This window comes from Syngnathoides biaculeatus, chromosome 9 (genome assembly GCF_019802595.1).
Source record: "Syngnathoides biaculeatus isolate LvHL_M chromosome 9, ASM1980259v1, whole genome shotgun sequence".
NCBI classification, from domain to species: domain Eukaryota; kingdom Metazoa; phylum Chordata; class Actinopteri; order Syngnathiformes; family Syngnathidae; genus Syngnathoides; species Syngnathoides biaculeatus.
The window spans coordinates 14,965,236-14,979,085 of record NC_084648.1 but is presented as its reverse complement, the minus strand read 5'-3'; the positions used below and the strand labels follow the sequence as shown (position 1 = coordinate 14,979,085).

General features: G+C 43.4%; 1 protein-coding gene across 3 annotated transcripts; it reads right to left on the bottom strand.

Annotated features, from left to right (window-relative positions):
- Positions 1 to 648: 648 nt before the first annotated feature.
- On the bottom strand, positions 649 to 13,658 carry LOC133506705 (oocyte zinc finger protein XlCOF22-like). 3 transcript variants are annotated; one of them, XM_061831109.1, is made up of 6 exons: positions 13,490 to 13,658; positions 10,073 to 10,201; positions 7,982 to 8,919; positions 6,190 to 6,400; positions 6,025 to 6,099; positions 649 to 4,350 (listed from the first exon to the last, which is right to left on the bottom strand). In XM_061831109.1, exons 1-6 carry the CDS (start codon positions 13,521 to 13,523, stop codon positions 3,644 to 3,646), a joined length of 2,094 nt encoding a protein of 697 aa, XP_061687093.1. In that variant the 5' UTR covers positions 13,524 to 13,658; the 3' UTR covers positions 649 to 3,643. The 3 variants fall into 3 exon arrangements, with proteins under 3 accessions (XP_061687093.1, XP_061687095.1, XP_061687094.1); XM_061831111.1 differs by lacking the exon at positions 13,490 to 13,658 and adding an exon at positions 13,191 to 13,479; XM_061831110.1 differs by lacking the exon at positions 13,490 to 13,658 and adding an exon at positions 12,383 to 13,178.
- Positions 13,659 to 13,850: the final 192 nt, after the last annotated feature.

Genomic DNA, 13,850 nt, shown 5'->3' with positions numbered 1-13,850 from the left:
AGGAGCTAAAATATAATAATCATAATTCAACTTTATTATAGAGCACTTCAAAAGCAAAAAACAAACAAAACAAAAAAAATAAACAATGACAAAGAAGATAACCTATTGATATCCGACTATAAAACAAAGGGTCAAAAAGGTTTGGGAAACAAAAGACTCCGGAAATAGAAATGAATCAAAGGTCACCCTCAATAAATGAATTTTAATATTTCCCTTAGTATAAAAATCTCCAGGGCCAATCTTTGTCACACAGCCACACTGCAGTCATGAGGGTGTGCATACTTGTGCAAACACATTTTCTCAGATTATTTTTACCAGATTAACGGCGGGAAAAATTCTTAAATTATCTATTATGGACTCATTTTTTTATTACAAAAACCTGGCATTTGAAAAGGGGTCCGTAGACTTTTTAGAATCGCTGTTGAAAAATGTAACATTTTCATCTAATTATTGTTTTTTTTCCCCATAATATTTGTGTTTTGTTTTGGGGGGGGTATATTTTTGTTACAATTACTGTACATTATCTTTTCCAGTATCTATATATTTTATGTGGTATTCCCACTGCCCCAATTTTTTTTATTTCTATTAATATTATTTGGAATATTTGCACATTTTCATTTACATTTTTCAATTTCAAAAAGCTCACAAAAAAATCCATCTTTTTATTTCTGTGGTTCAGTATCTCCTTCGCAATACAATGAGACAAATGAAGCATCAGGTAAAAAAAAAAAAAAATCTTCCCAAAACTTATTTTCATTTTCCAGAGCATAATTATTTAATTTGACAGTAATTCGGCAGGACAAACCAGGAGAACCACATATGTGATTAGAATACTGTAATAACAATTAAAAAAAAAAAGTACATAATGGCAAAAATGGTTTTTGGCATACACAAGATAAATATGAACATGTTGCTTTTTCACAAAAGTACTATTTTTACTTTCATTATTTTGCTCCTATTTGATGTACTGTAGTTCCACTTGCTATTGTCCTAGAACGTTAAGTGCTGCAGTAGACAAAGCAAATAGCAAATACTGCATGGAAGTAGTAGTAAGAATTTTATACTACCATAAATAGAAATTCTAAAAAGGTGAGTGTCATATTTGGACGCCGGCACGCACACAAAGTCAACTCCATGAAAACAGATGCTTGTCAAATAGCATCGCTAGCATGGCTGTTAAATATTTCCGCTTAAATAATTACAAACACGACGCCAACGCTACTTGACGATGTCGTCACAGAGGTAGTCCTTTCGTCTATTCGAAAAACACGGGTGTCAAAACTCGAGGCCTGGGGTCCGGGACCGGCCCAGCACATTGTTTGAAGTAGCCCACAAAATCAAGTATTGTATCTTCTTTTTCTTCTTTTATAATTGGCAGATGACACGGGAACACGATATTTGTTGACTTCGATGTGACAGCTGCTTTTAACACATTTTTGGGTGCAGAATTCAAAAACTGATGTGAAACTGATTTCTCAGTCATGTGAAGTTTTTGAACACGGGAAATACAGTATATAGCACAGGTGTCAGACTCAAGGCCCGGGGGCCAGATCCGGTCCGCCACATAGTTTTATGTGGACCGCAAAGGCAAATCGTGCGTGCTAACTTTTGTGATTCTTGCTAAAATCTGAACCATCCATCCACCCATCCATTATCTACTGCTTTTCCGAGTCAGGTCACGGGGGAAGTAGGTTCAGCAGGGATACCCAGACTTCCCTTTCCACAGCCACTTCCCGAGCTCTTCCAGAGGGATCCTGAGGCGTTCCCAAGCCAGCCGAGAGACGTAGTCTCTCCAGCGTGTGCTGGGTCGTCCTTTGGGTCTCTGTGTGACTGCGGGACATGCCCGGGACACCTCGCCAGGGAGGCATCCGAATCTGATGCTTGTATCCAGGATCTTGTTCTTTCGGCCACGACCCACAGCTCATGCCCATAAGTGTGGGTAGGAACGTAGATCGACTGGTAAATTGAGAGCTGCGCCTTTCAACTTTACCACAACGGACCGATACAAAGTCCGCATCACCGCAGACCCTGCACCGATCCGTCTGTCGATCTCCCGCTCCGTTCTTCCCTCACTCCAAGACTCCAAGATACTTCAACTCCTCCACCTCGGGGAAGGATCTCATCCCCGACCCGGAGAGGTCATGTATAAATACGATGAGGCGATTAAAGATTTTGCTGGTTTCACAGTCATAACGGCCCTCTTGAGGGAAACCGTAACTACAATGTGGCCCGTGAAAAAAATGAGTTTGACACCCCTGGTATATAGCAATGTAAATAAACCCCAAAAATGGAATGATTACCACTTTGAAAACTAAAAACATGACATAGAACTGACAACGGTATGCCAATGGTGACAAGGTTAAGGGAAAAGCCATCAGAAATCATCTTTATTCCTATTATGGTGTATTTCTGATTGCAGTTATTGAGAGTACTGACCGCTTCTCACCGCGCCGTTGGACAATTGTGACTGAGTCCAATCGTAATCAGCTGGCAAATCTTTTAACTCCAGCTAATCAGTGGAATTTTGCTTATCTGGAAGATAACCTGTGAAGAAAAAAAATTGACGTGCCAGGAAAAAAAAATGACAGCAATTGCAATCAGAATGAAAGAAATCTAACTCAAAAGAACTTTTGGTAATAATTGCAATTTTTCTTTGCTCTTAACAAATCTAGATTATCTCAGAGGGGGATATGTTCCAGACCAATCTGCATTCGGGACCATATAAAATACATTTTTGAGAATTATTTTACAAATCCGACAACTTTTCAAAACATTAAAATTACTATGACACTTTTTTTTTAAAAAAAAAAAAACATTGTAAACCAATGAATACCCAAAAAATTGAAAGCATCAGATTTCAAGATTCAAGATCAAAATTCCACGGTGATTCAGCTATGTGGCATCACAATTCTGAGGTCCCGGGTTCAATCCGGGCCCACCTGTATGAAGTTTGGATGTTTTCCCCGCGCCTGCGTGGGTTTTCCTCCGGACACTCCGGTTTCCTCGTACATTCCAAAAACATGCGACATGAGATCATGTACGTGACCTCACTAGCGGGTTATCGAGATTTGCACGGCGCCACCCTGTTCAATTTCTAAACCAGTTTCTGAAATGACCAAATGTGCGTGGAAATTCACCACTTTCAAATTATAGTTGTAACAAAACTGTGACCCTTTCACTGCACGAAAGAAAACAATTCAGTATGAATAAAGGTTAGTAACCGTTTAACGAACTAACAAACCCGTCGGTCTACTTGTCTTTCCATTTCAAGCCTAGCTTGGACTCCCTGATCTTCACTACCAAAATGGCGGACAAACAAATCCCCTTCTGGTGAATCCAAACTACCTACAAACAGCTTGAAGCAAGCGGGCATTTCCTCTTATTCGGAGAACTCTCTCTCGCTCTCTCTTGCGCAAGGTACAAGAAAAACTTTGAAAACTGCGTTGTAATGAGTTTAAATGTCAATATTTTTGGTGGTCTCTGTACTTAGTCTGGAACGTATTCCCCGTTTTCTGTGCATTTCAATTGGTTTTCAGTCATAGCGGCCCTCTGAGGGAAACCCCGCCTACGATACAACCTTCAATAAAAACGAGTTTGACACCACCGACAGTCTAAAATGACTCCTCTACTGTCGAGGCGCGGTTTATATAAATAGATCCTCTTCATTTTTGACAGTTATACACATATCAATCCGGGAGTTATTGTCAGATAGGTCCTCGTCCCCGACGCTGAAACCGGACTCCTCCTCCACCGTTAGCAGCTGGTGCTTGCGCTTGTGGAGCCGGAGGCTCTGCGAGCGGCTGAAGCCCCGTCCGCACACGTTGCAGCTGTACGGCCTCTCGCCCGTGTGGAGCCGCAAGTGGTTCTTGAGGCTGGAGGACCGCGTGAACGTCTTGTCGCACTCGGGGCAGTTGAGTTTGTCCCCAAAGTGGGTTTTCTCGTGCTCCCGCAAGCGTCCCGACTGGTTGAAGCTGCGCTCGCACAGGGAGCAGTGGTAAGGCTTCTCCCCCGTGTGCGTGAGCCGGTGTCGGTTCATGGCCCCCGAGTGGGCGAAGCACTTGCCGCACTCGGGGCACGAGAAGGGCTTCTCCCCCGTGTGGACCTTCTGGTGGCCTTTGAGCTGACCCTTCTGGGTGAACTGCTTCCCGCACAGGGAGCACTGGTAGGGTTTCTCGCCGGAGTGAATCCGCATGTGGATTTGCAGCGCCGACATTTTGTGGCAGTCTCTCCCGCACAAGCCGCAGCAGTACGAGCTCGTGATCCTACTGTTGCTCCGATGATCCATCGCAGGGGGCGTCGGAGAGATGATTTTGTCACAGGCTGCCGCATCGTCGCCATCCCTTGCAGGTGCTGTACAAGGACCACGGAACAGATTGAAACAGGCAAATTGTAGTCAGCCAACAGTTTTACATACCATAACTGCAATGTGGCTTACTACACTTTTTAGGATTGAAGCCACTGCCTTGTTTTTTTAATGAACGCTTTGCTCACTTTCTTGGAGAGAGTTTTTCCTTGCCTCCGTTGAACAGTGCTTGTTCCTATGTGGCTCAGTTGGGTTGGCTATATACCGAATTTTCTGGACTACAAGCCGCTACGTTTTTCCAGCGCTGTGAACCCTGCAGCTTGAGTAATGATGTGATTAAAATATTGATTTTTTTTTCTATTAGTTTAAACGTGCAACAGAAACTTGTTGAACGTGATGACCGTTCCCAACAATGCACTTGGGTTTTGCAGTCTCTCCCATTTGAAAAATGTACGAGTGTGGTCAGTCATGCCCGGAGATATAAAGTTGCAGGTGTAGTCCATAAGTCATGCCCGCAGATATAAAGTTACGGGTGTGGTCCACCAGTCATGCCAGCAGATATCAAGTTGCGGGTGTGTGTTCTCTTTGTAATTAGGAGTGTACCCCTTTAAGAGTGGAAGGGGGCGGTGCCAGGTAAACTAGGAAGTAGAAGTAGGCTGAGCAGCAGCTACCATGTGCTTCTGTGTTAAAAAAAAAAAAAAAAAAAAGACGTCAGACGGTGGTTCACTGCGCTGGATCGGTTTTCACATGCGCTGAGATTGTGCGACAAGTACGCAATTGCGCAGTGGCACAGCTCAGAGGGAACGTTGGTCAAGACTACACAAAATAAGCGCCCTCTTTTAATATCTATGTATTTCTACTCCTAAAAAATTTTATGCGCGTGATTTTTCGTGCTCGACTGTGCAGATTTGCGAGTGCAATGGCTCGCGGGCCCATACGCTCCCAAATCACAGTGACTGGTTTTGGCATGCACAGACGCCTCCAATGAGTAGAAGAAAACTTTACCTTCAGTGTGCGTAGAAGAATCTTCTACATAAAGTTCACATAAAAGACTGTGCTGGTTTTGGAAAACGCAGCATGACACGCACGAACGCAAAATACATATTTTCTAATTCAATGAATTTAAAATATTTTACAAAAACTAGCCCCATCCAAAGGTCATCCGTTTCTGAGGTCTGCGAGTGGATCTTAAAAGCGTGGAGCAGTGTGAAAGAATCCACCATCACCATTGGATTTTTGAGAGGCCGGAGCGCAACCCGAGGAGCGCAACACAACTTCAACAGTAACTCGCGATGAAAATGACATTGAGAGCGACAGAGAATTAAACGGTGTGTGTGACGGAGACTTTCTGAAGCTCTTCAACTTCGATACTGACAACTTTAGTGGTTTCAGTGAACAGGAGAGGGAGGAATAAACACAAATGTCTTTTCTGTTATGTTTGAGCCAGTTTACTGCCGTATTTACAGTCACTGTTTGGAAACAAGATATGTCAAAAAACATTTACAAAGTCGTTCTGTATCCAGTGTATCCAGTGCGCTCTGTACTCCGGAAAATACGGTACATATATGAGGTGAGTGTGATTCTTGAACTACCCATTGTGTAATGGTCTTTCATATACAAATACATTTGACTTGACTTCACTCCCTTTTTAAAAAAAAAAAAAAAAAAAAAATGTGGCTATTATTCAGAACCCAACCATAGCTGGAGAGAAATGTGCTTACTGTTAGCATTTTCTTCATCCTTTACTGGAGACGAATGTTTGTCCTCTGCGGGACCATCTATAGCCAACACTTCATCTGGTCGACAGAGGGAAAACAAAACATAAGCCAAGTTAGTTGAAGTCATCCACAAATCATCTAGAAATGTAATGTGCCATGTCCCTGTACCGCACAAAGGCTCCTCCTCCTCTTCCTCTTTCACGACGATGCTCATGTGAAGACGAGAAACTTCCTTCTCCTGCTCATTTGAGTTATTTTCAGCCTCGGGTGTTTGGTCACAGCTGACATCCTCTGAGGAGGAGGAAGAAGAAGAAGAGGAGGAGGAGGAGAAGGAGGTGCAGGAGGTCTGAATGTTTGGTGCGGGGTTACTGTCCGACACCTAAAAAAAGAAAAAGGATATAGCTACGTAAACAGACCGCTGTTTTGGCACGACTCTAGACCACGTTCTCCTGCTTCATGTGCAAAGTCAGAAGTTCTGAATATTCTCCCATGATAGTAATGTTTTTTTTTAAAATGGCCCATTACAATCGGGTCTTTGGTTTACAGCACATTTCCGTTTCCATGGAAGCAGCGTAACTCAAAATTTGTATGCAGGTTGAAAAGCACCAATTTAACTGTTAGTCTAAGAATCACTGACCTATTATCATGTACCTGTAAAGTCACGATTATGGTAAATATTTGTAAAACAATGAAAATTGTAATTCTAGCCCCTAAAGATAAAGCCATTACATACTAAACGGTAAGCACAGCTGTGACGATATTCTTGGCGCAAAGATGTCGGCGCTAAAACAGGCCAGCACGATGCAGAACTAACACTAGTTGAAACACTACACGTTAAGGAGAAGGTTAGCAGAAAGTGGTAACAACCTACCGACCGGTGCCTCGTTGAAGTTGAATTTCAATCAAATTAGTTTATGTGTGCTACATAACCGCAAAACCCATGTACAGTAGTACAGTAAAGCCTCGGTTCTCGAATGTCCCCGTTTTTGGAGAAATCGGTTTTCGAATGAAAATTTCAAGATTTTTTTTGCTTTATGTTTTCAAACGAAAATCGGTATTCAAACGCCCCCCCCCCCCGTATTGTGCGCGGCAAGACCAGCTGACCCACGACGGCTTTGTTGTGAATTCCCACGCCGCCGCAAAAACACGGAAATAACATAATGCGCGTGGCCCAACCAGTTGACCCACCCATGACGCGCTTTGTTATTGTCTATTCGATGGCCACCGAAAAAACCCGGAAATAACCTAGTATGCGGCGCAACCAGTTGACCCACCCACGACACGTTTTGTTATTGTCAATTTGAACGACCCCCCCGAAAAACCCCGGAAATGACATAACGTGCGCGGCGCAACCAGCGCACTTTTGTTATTCTGTATACCGCAGCCTCTTTACACAGACGTGTCCCGGTCGTGACTGCTGTTTTTCTTCTTATCGAGGACGACTGTATTAACATCAATCATGGCTCCAAAGAAGGCAAGTTGCTTGCTTGAAGTTATTGTGCACTTTTGTTAATAAAAAAAAAAAGTTTACAAGGCTGGGGGCCGAATCGCTACAGATACGGCAATGCACTTCCATCCTAGCGTACTCTACTACTAAAGCATACATTTTAAGCAAAAAATAAATATATTTCTTATATTATTTTATTATATAAAGTATTTAAACTATACATGTATTTCTACTATGCAGTTTATTCATCAGGAAAATCTTAAAAATACTCTAAAAAGCCTATTTTTTAGGCTTGGAACGCATTATTTCTTTTTCCATTCATTGTAATGGAAAATATCGATTCAGTTTTCAAACAAATCACCTCTCGAAACCGTTTTCTGGAACGAACTGTGGCCGAGAACCGACGCATCACTGTATTAGCTCATGATTTTCCAAAAGTAGAAAAAGAAAATGGAGTCAAATGCCCATCTCTGTTCAAAAAAGGTTGAAATGGTCTGAATTTCAGCTTCTCACCTCAGCGCAGATATCGTTGGCCTCCGGCAGTCTGTGGGATGACTCCCCCGCTGCAGTTTCAACCCCGGTGGCTCCGTTCTTGCTCTGCGCGCACGACTTTCGATGATTCCTCAGGGTCCCCGCCAACGAGAAAGGCCTGCCGCAGTCGCCGCACGTATACGGCTTCTCGCCCGTGTGGATCCGGGTGTGCCTCCGGAGCTCCCCGGGGGCGACGAAGGACTTGTCGCAATGCGTGCAGCTGTACGGCTTTTCGCCCGTGTGCGTGCGCATGTGCGTCGTCAGCGTCCACTGCTGCGCGAAGGTCTTGCCGCAGTCCGAGCAGTGGTAGGGCGTGATCCCGGTGTGGAGGCGCTCGTGGCGCACCAGCGTGCCCGACAAGGCGAACCGCTTGTCGCAGAACGAGCACTGATAGGGCCGCTCGCCCGTGTGAGTCCTCTGGTGGTCCCGCAGCTCGGCGGCAGAGTTGCAGCTCTTTTCGCAATCCGAGCACGGGAACTTCTTTCTCGTGAAACCCGCGACTACCTCCGAGTGCATGGCGTCCAGGTGCGTCTTCAGGTGCCAGTGACGAGAGAAGCTCTTGAGACAAATGGAGCAGTGGTACGGCCGTTCGCCCGTGTGCGTCCTCCGGTGAAGTCGGAGCTCGCCCTGACTGGCGAACCGTTTCTCGCAGAAAGTACACGCGAAAGGCTTTTCCCCCGTGTGGACCCTCTCGTGGATCATGAGTAGCCCCTTCTCGGGGAATCTCTTGTCGCACATGGAGCACGGGAAAGGCCTCTCGCCCGAGTGCGTGCGCAGGTGGCGCTGAAGTTTGGAGGCGTAAGGGAAGTCTTTCCCGCACACGGAGCAGGTGTGAAACGAGGCCGGCTTTTCGTTTTCACTCTGAGCAAAGGCCGTGGAGGGGGTTTCTGTGGCTCCGCCGCCCGGGCTGACGCTCTCTCCTGAGTGCAAAGAAAGAAAACAAATCTTAACCAGATGCATGATCAAAATCTCATCTTTACATTCAAGAATGGATACAAATATTTAACATTATACTACTTGGACATTAAGTAATAATTAAGATTCATTGCACAAAAGTTGACTAACCCTTGTTTGTCAACAAACACCTCGAAAAGATTACCGTAATTCCCGGCCTACAGAGCGCACCTAATTATAAGCCTCACCCAGCACATTTGTAAAGGAAATACCATTTGGTACATTCCTAAGCCGCACCTGTGTAAAAGTCGCAAGTGCCCACATTGAAACATGAGATATTTACAAAGAAAGACGGTATATAGAAAGAGTTTTCAACGTTTTAATAACTTAGCTTAACATAGCAACAACACGGTAGCACCAACAGGGCTGCAAAAAAAAAAAAAAAAAAGAAAAAACAAAACATACCGGTAAAAAAAAAAAAAAAAAAAAAAAAAAAAACAGCCGCGGCAACTACACAGTAACAACACGGTTAAAAAAAAAAACATACCTAAATCACTGAGACGCGGCAGTAAAACAGCAGCAACACTCTAGCGTGGCGCTAATGCTAGCATAGCACTAACAGGGCCAGTAAAAAAAAAAAAAAAAAAAAAACAGTAAAAATCACTGAGAGACGGCAGTTACACGGTAGCGCAGCGCTAATAGGGCCAAACCGGTAAAAGTCACTTCCTCGGCACATATATTCCACCAGTTTCACTCTTACCTTTTCCGCTTTAGTGCCCCCTTGCGGCCGTTAGAAAAAATGCGCAAATTAGCCGCATCACCGCATAAGCCGCAGGGTTGAAAGCGTGTGGGGAAAAAGTCATGGCTTATAAACCGGAAATTACGGTAGATGCATATGTATATTGTACTTAGTTATGCAGACGTGAACGGTGATTAATTAATTTTCTGGAACCAACTAAAAAATGTTCCAAACAAGTTGATCCAGTGATTATCATGGATCACAAAAGGAAACCCGCATACTAGAAGTGGAGCCCGTACCACACTTTGCGATTAAGAATAGGAACATCTTGATTGAGTGTAGTGGAGAATCGGCGATGTAAGGAATCAAAATTCTGATGACAACCAACCCCAGTATGGAACGCGATCCAGCAGCGGGTTGTGACATGTAGCGTGACTTACGGAGATCTGATAAATCCACTTCTTCTCCGTCAGAGTTGATCAGGCAAGCGATATCTTGCTGCGGCTCCTCCTCTTTGGTCATCACGATCACAGACGGTCCAAAGTGCTTGGGGCTCTCGGACCCCATCGCTGCAACAGACCCATCAGCAAGGTAGAGATAAACTGTCAATTCGGGTGAAATACAATTTTAAAAATTCCATCCATTATCTACTGCTTTTCCGAGTCGGGACGCGGGGGAAGTAGCTTCAGCAGGGATACCCAGACTTCCCTTTCCCCAGCCACTTCTTCCAGCTCTTCCGGAAAGATCCTGAGGCGTTCCCAAGCTAGCCGAGAGACATAGTCTCTCCAGCGTGTCCTGGGTCGTCCTCGGGGTCTCTTTCCGCTGGGACATGCCCGGAACACCACACCAGGGAGGCGTCCGAGGGGCATCCGAATCAGATGCCCCAGCCACCTCATCTGGCTCCTCTCAATGTGGACTCGACACCCTCCCGGATGACCGAGCTTCTCACCCTATCTGTAAGGGAGAGCCCGGACACCTTGCGGTGGAAACTCATTTCGGCCATTTGTATCCGGGATCTTGTTCTTTCGGTCACAACCCACAGCTCATGCCCATCAGTGAGTGTAGGAACATAGATCAACTGGTAAATTGAGAGCTTCACCTTTCGACTGAGCTCCCTCATCACCACAACGGACCGATACAAAGTCCCCATCACTGCAGACGCTGCACCGATCTGTCTGTCTGTCTCCCGCTCCATTCTTCATTTTAAAAATGAATACATTAATCATATGTTCACACTGTGGCGTTCTGAAAGACGTGTATGTACCACATGTTTGCTTGAACTTAAAGCTTAAAAGTTTCTCCTTCGGTCCGAGGTGAGTACAAAGTGAATTTGTCCACATAAAAGGGACCGAAATGGGTCAGGCCGAAAATATTAAATCTTAAACGTGTTCAATAGTTACACGTTCATCCGTGTGGGGAAAGCGGACTCCTCCTGAGTTATTAGTATGTGAATCGTAACTTGGAACAAAATGCAGCCAATCAGCGAGGCATTCTGACTTGGTATCAATAAAGTGGTCAAAAAGAAAATGTCTTACTCATTGTTATTGATTTTTTTTTTTGGGTGATGGGGGTATAAAAGTGAGTTCCCCAGTATTTTCCCAAGCAAATCTATGTGTACGACATTGCTATTCTCTAAACACTCCCACCTCCAGAAATACTAAGATAAACATAAGCACAAGATATTCGGAATTGTTTGTATTGCTTTGATTTGGTTAGATCACGTGTAATTACGTGAGATTTACATCTTGGAGGAATAGGGGGAAAAAGGAAAACAAAAAAAACGAAAAATCAGCACAGCACACACAATACAACCAATACTGTGAAATGTCTTCCTTTCTATCTTCAGGTTGCGGTCTGTCACATAATCTTTTATAATTTGAAAAATCATCTTTTATGTGCCAGGCATTAGTGAGCAGTTCTACTTTCCAAAATAACCCTTCAAGATAAGTGTGGTATAACGAGATACTGATTGCACAGCATAATATTTACACAAATCTTTCCAATAATAAATATTCTCTAACAGATTTTTAAAACAATATTTGAGAAATATGCCTAGTATTGGATCCTTGCTTTCAGCTCGTGAAATGATGGGAGCATAAAGTTAAGAGTTATTATTTTTTGTTGAGCAGTGCATCCCGGCAGGCCCATTCCCAACCGCTGCCTCCTCGATGGAAATCATCCATCCATTGTGAAGCTCAAGGACACCTCGACAGGGACGAGGATGCTTTTGTTCGGAAGGGGCGTGCGAATCAAGCCGGGCCTTCCACACGAAACGTCAATCCAACTTTTAAAAGGGAGAAATTAACTTGATAAAGTATTTAATAAAATGTCGGGTCTGTTTGTTTGAACGTCCGGTTCTTTCCCCTCAAAGAAAAAGGGTTTCGGTTTAAGCTTTTTTTTTTCCATTGACACTCCACTGAGTTGCCCAGCTAGCTTAACACCATTACCTCATTGTAACTATTTTTTTAGTTGGGCTCCAGCATTCGTCTCGATTTCATGCGTCTTTTTTTCATCAGACACACGATGTGTTCCACATTGATTCATAGCCGGTTAGCCACTGCTTGGCTTTCACTACGTAAATTAGCGTTGCGATTAGCCACAGAGGCGACAGAAGCTAATCGGGAAAGAGTCCGTCTCCGTTAACATAATTTTAAAAAGTCCAGTGAAGATAACTCATAACAAAACAAAAATACCCGAGTAAAACAGCCACGTTAATCTTAAAATAAACACAGACAGACACGAACACCAACCTGAGCGTTGAAATGTCTTTCTCCAGATTGGAAAAAAGTAGTCCCCGCAAAAAAAGGTCTTTACGGAGAATGCCCAACAATTCTTTTTCCTCGCATTTTTCCCACTCCCTCCATCATAACAATAACGCCTTCAACTACGTATATTATCGCCACTGTTTAACTTCAATAAATGGGCGTTTGGATCTTCCAAGCTATTGTCGATTTGCCCTAGACACCGCACGGGAAATTCCGGTTTTATTTTTTTTTTCTTCCTCCTTATAGCACAATAAAAGTCAGCCTACGTTTTATCTTATTGTTTTAAGTATTGTACTGGGCTGCACAATTATGAAAACTAATACTATAACAATGTAAATATACAGAAAAATCTAGAGAATCTGCATTGTTTTGTAGGTCACCCAGGATTTCCGATTTGATATCACAATAAAAGTTCATGTTTAATTGTTTGATCCGATTAATCTATAACTAATCTGTCTGTGGCATCATTAGGTCTTTATTAGTAATCCCACCCCCCCCCCAAAAAAAATATTGAACAGGTGGGGATAAATTACCAAACATAATTTAGGAAAACAAAACAATTTAAAAAATGGTATAAAACTGAAAAATATACATTTTTAAAGCAGAGTGGCGTAGTAGACTAGTAGCTTCGGACTTTGCTGGCTGTGGAATACAGCGTGGCTTTACTTTCTTACGAATTGTTTTGGACTTAAGTCAAGGAAACAACATTGTGAGGTTTGCATTGCCTCGACATGACCGTTAGCTAATTATGTGTTGTGTGGGTTTCTAAATAAACCAAACATTTCACACATACCTGGGAGGAAATGTCTAACACAAACCTAATGATTGAGTTTTAGTTATTCCCTTCCGACCTCCTTCATTCATTCATTGATGCTTTGTTGTGCCTTCGCGTTTCCGAACCCTTCTAAAATTTGCAGCACAACGTAATGATGAGGTATTGGTTAGATCATTATACAGGCTGGAAGGGGGGGGGGCAAACTTATTTACTTATGCAAAGAAACAAGGGTCGTATGTAAGGATTTATTGAATGAAAAAGGATAAAAGTAGGAAGGAAGAAGCAAAAATGTATGTCGAACGCAGCAGCTCACCCACCGGCCAACCCTCCTGGCCTTCGTTGTTGTCGCATAACGATGACGTCACGATGGTTGTTTACACCTTTTTAGTTCTACTTACTTCTGATTAGCTTCTCATTCCAACAAGTTTCGTACCCAAGGTGTCTAAATACCATCGTGTTGTCAACGTTCAAATCGCCATGGTAACGCTACAGACGCAGCGTGCAGAAACATTTCAAAATGTTTGTAAATATGAAACCCATTCCCATTTACAATTTCCTTTTCGCACTTTCAACAAACCGGAAGCACTGTCTTCAAAATCTTTCACCGCTGACATTCCCTGCAATGGAGGAAATAAAACTTAAAAAAAAAAAACACTTCCCCTTTAATTGAATGAGTAA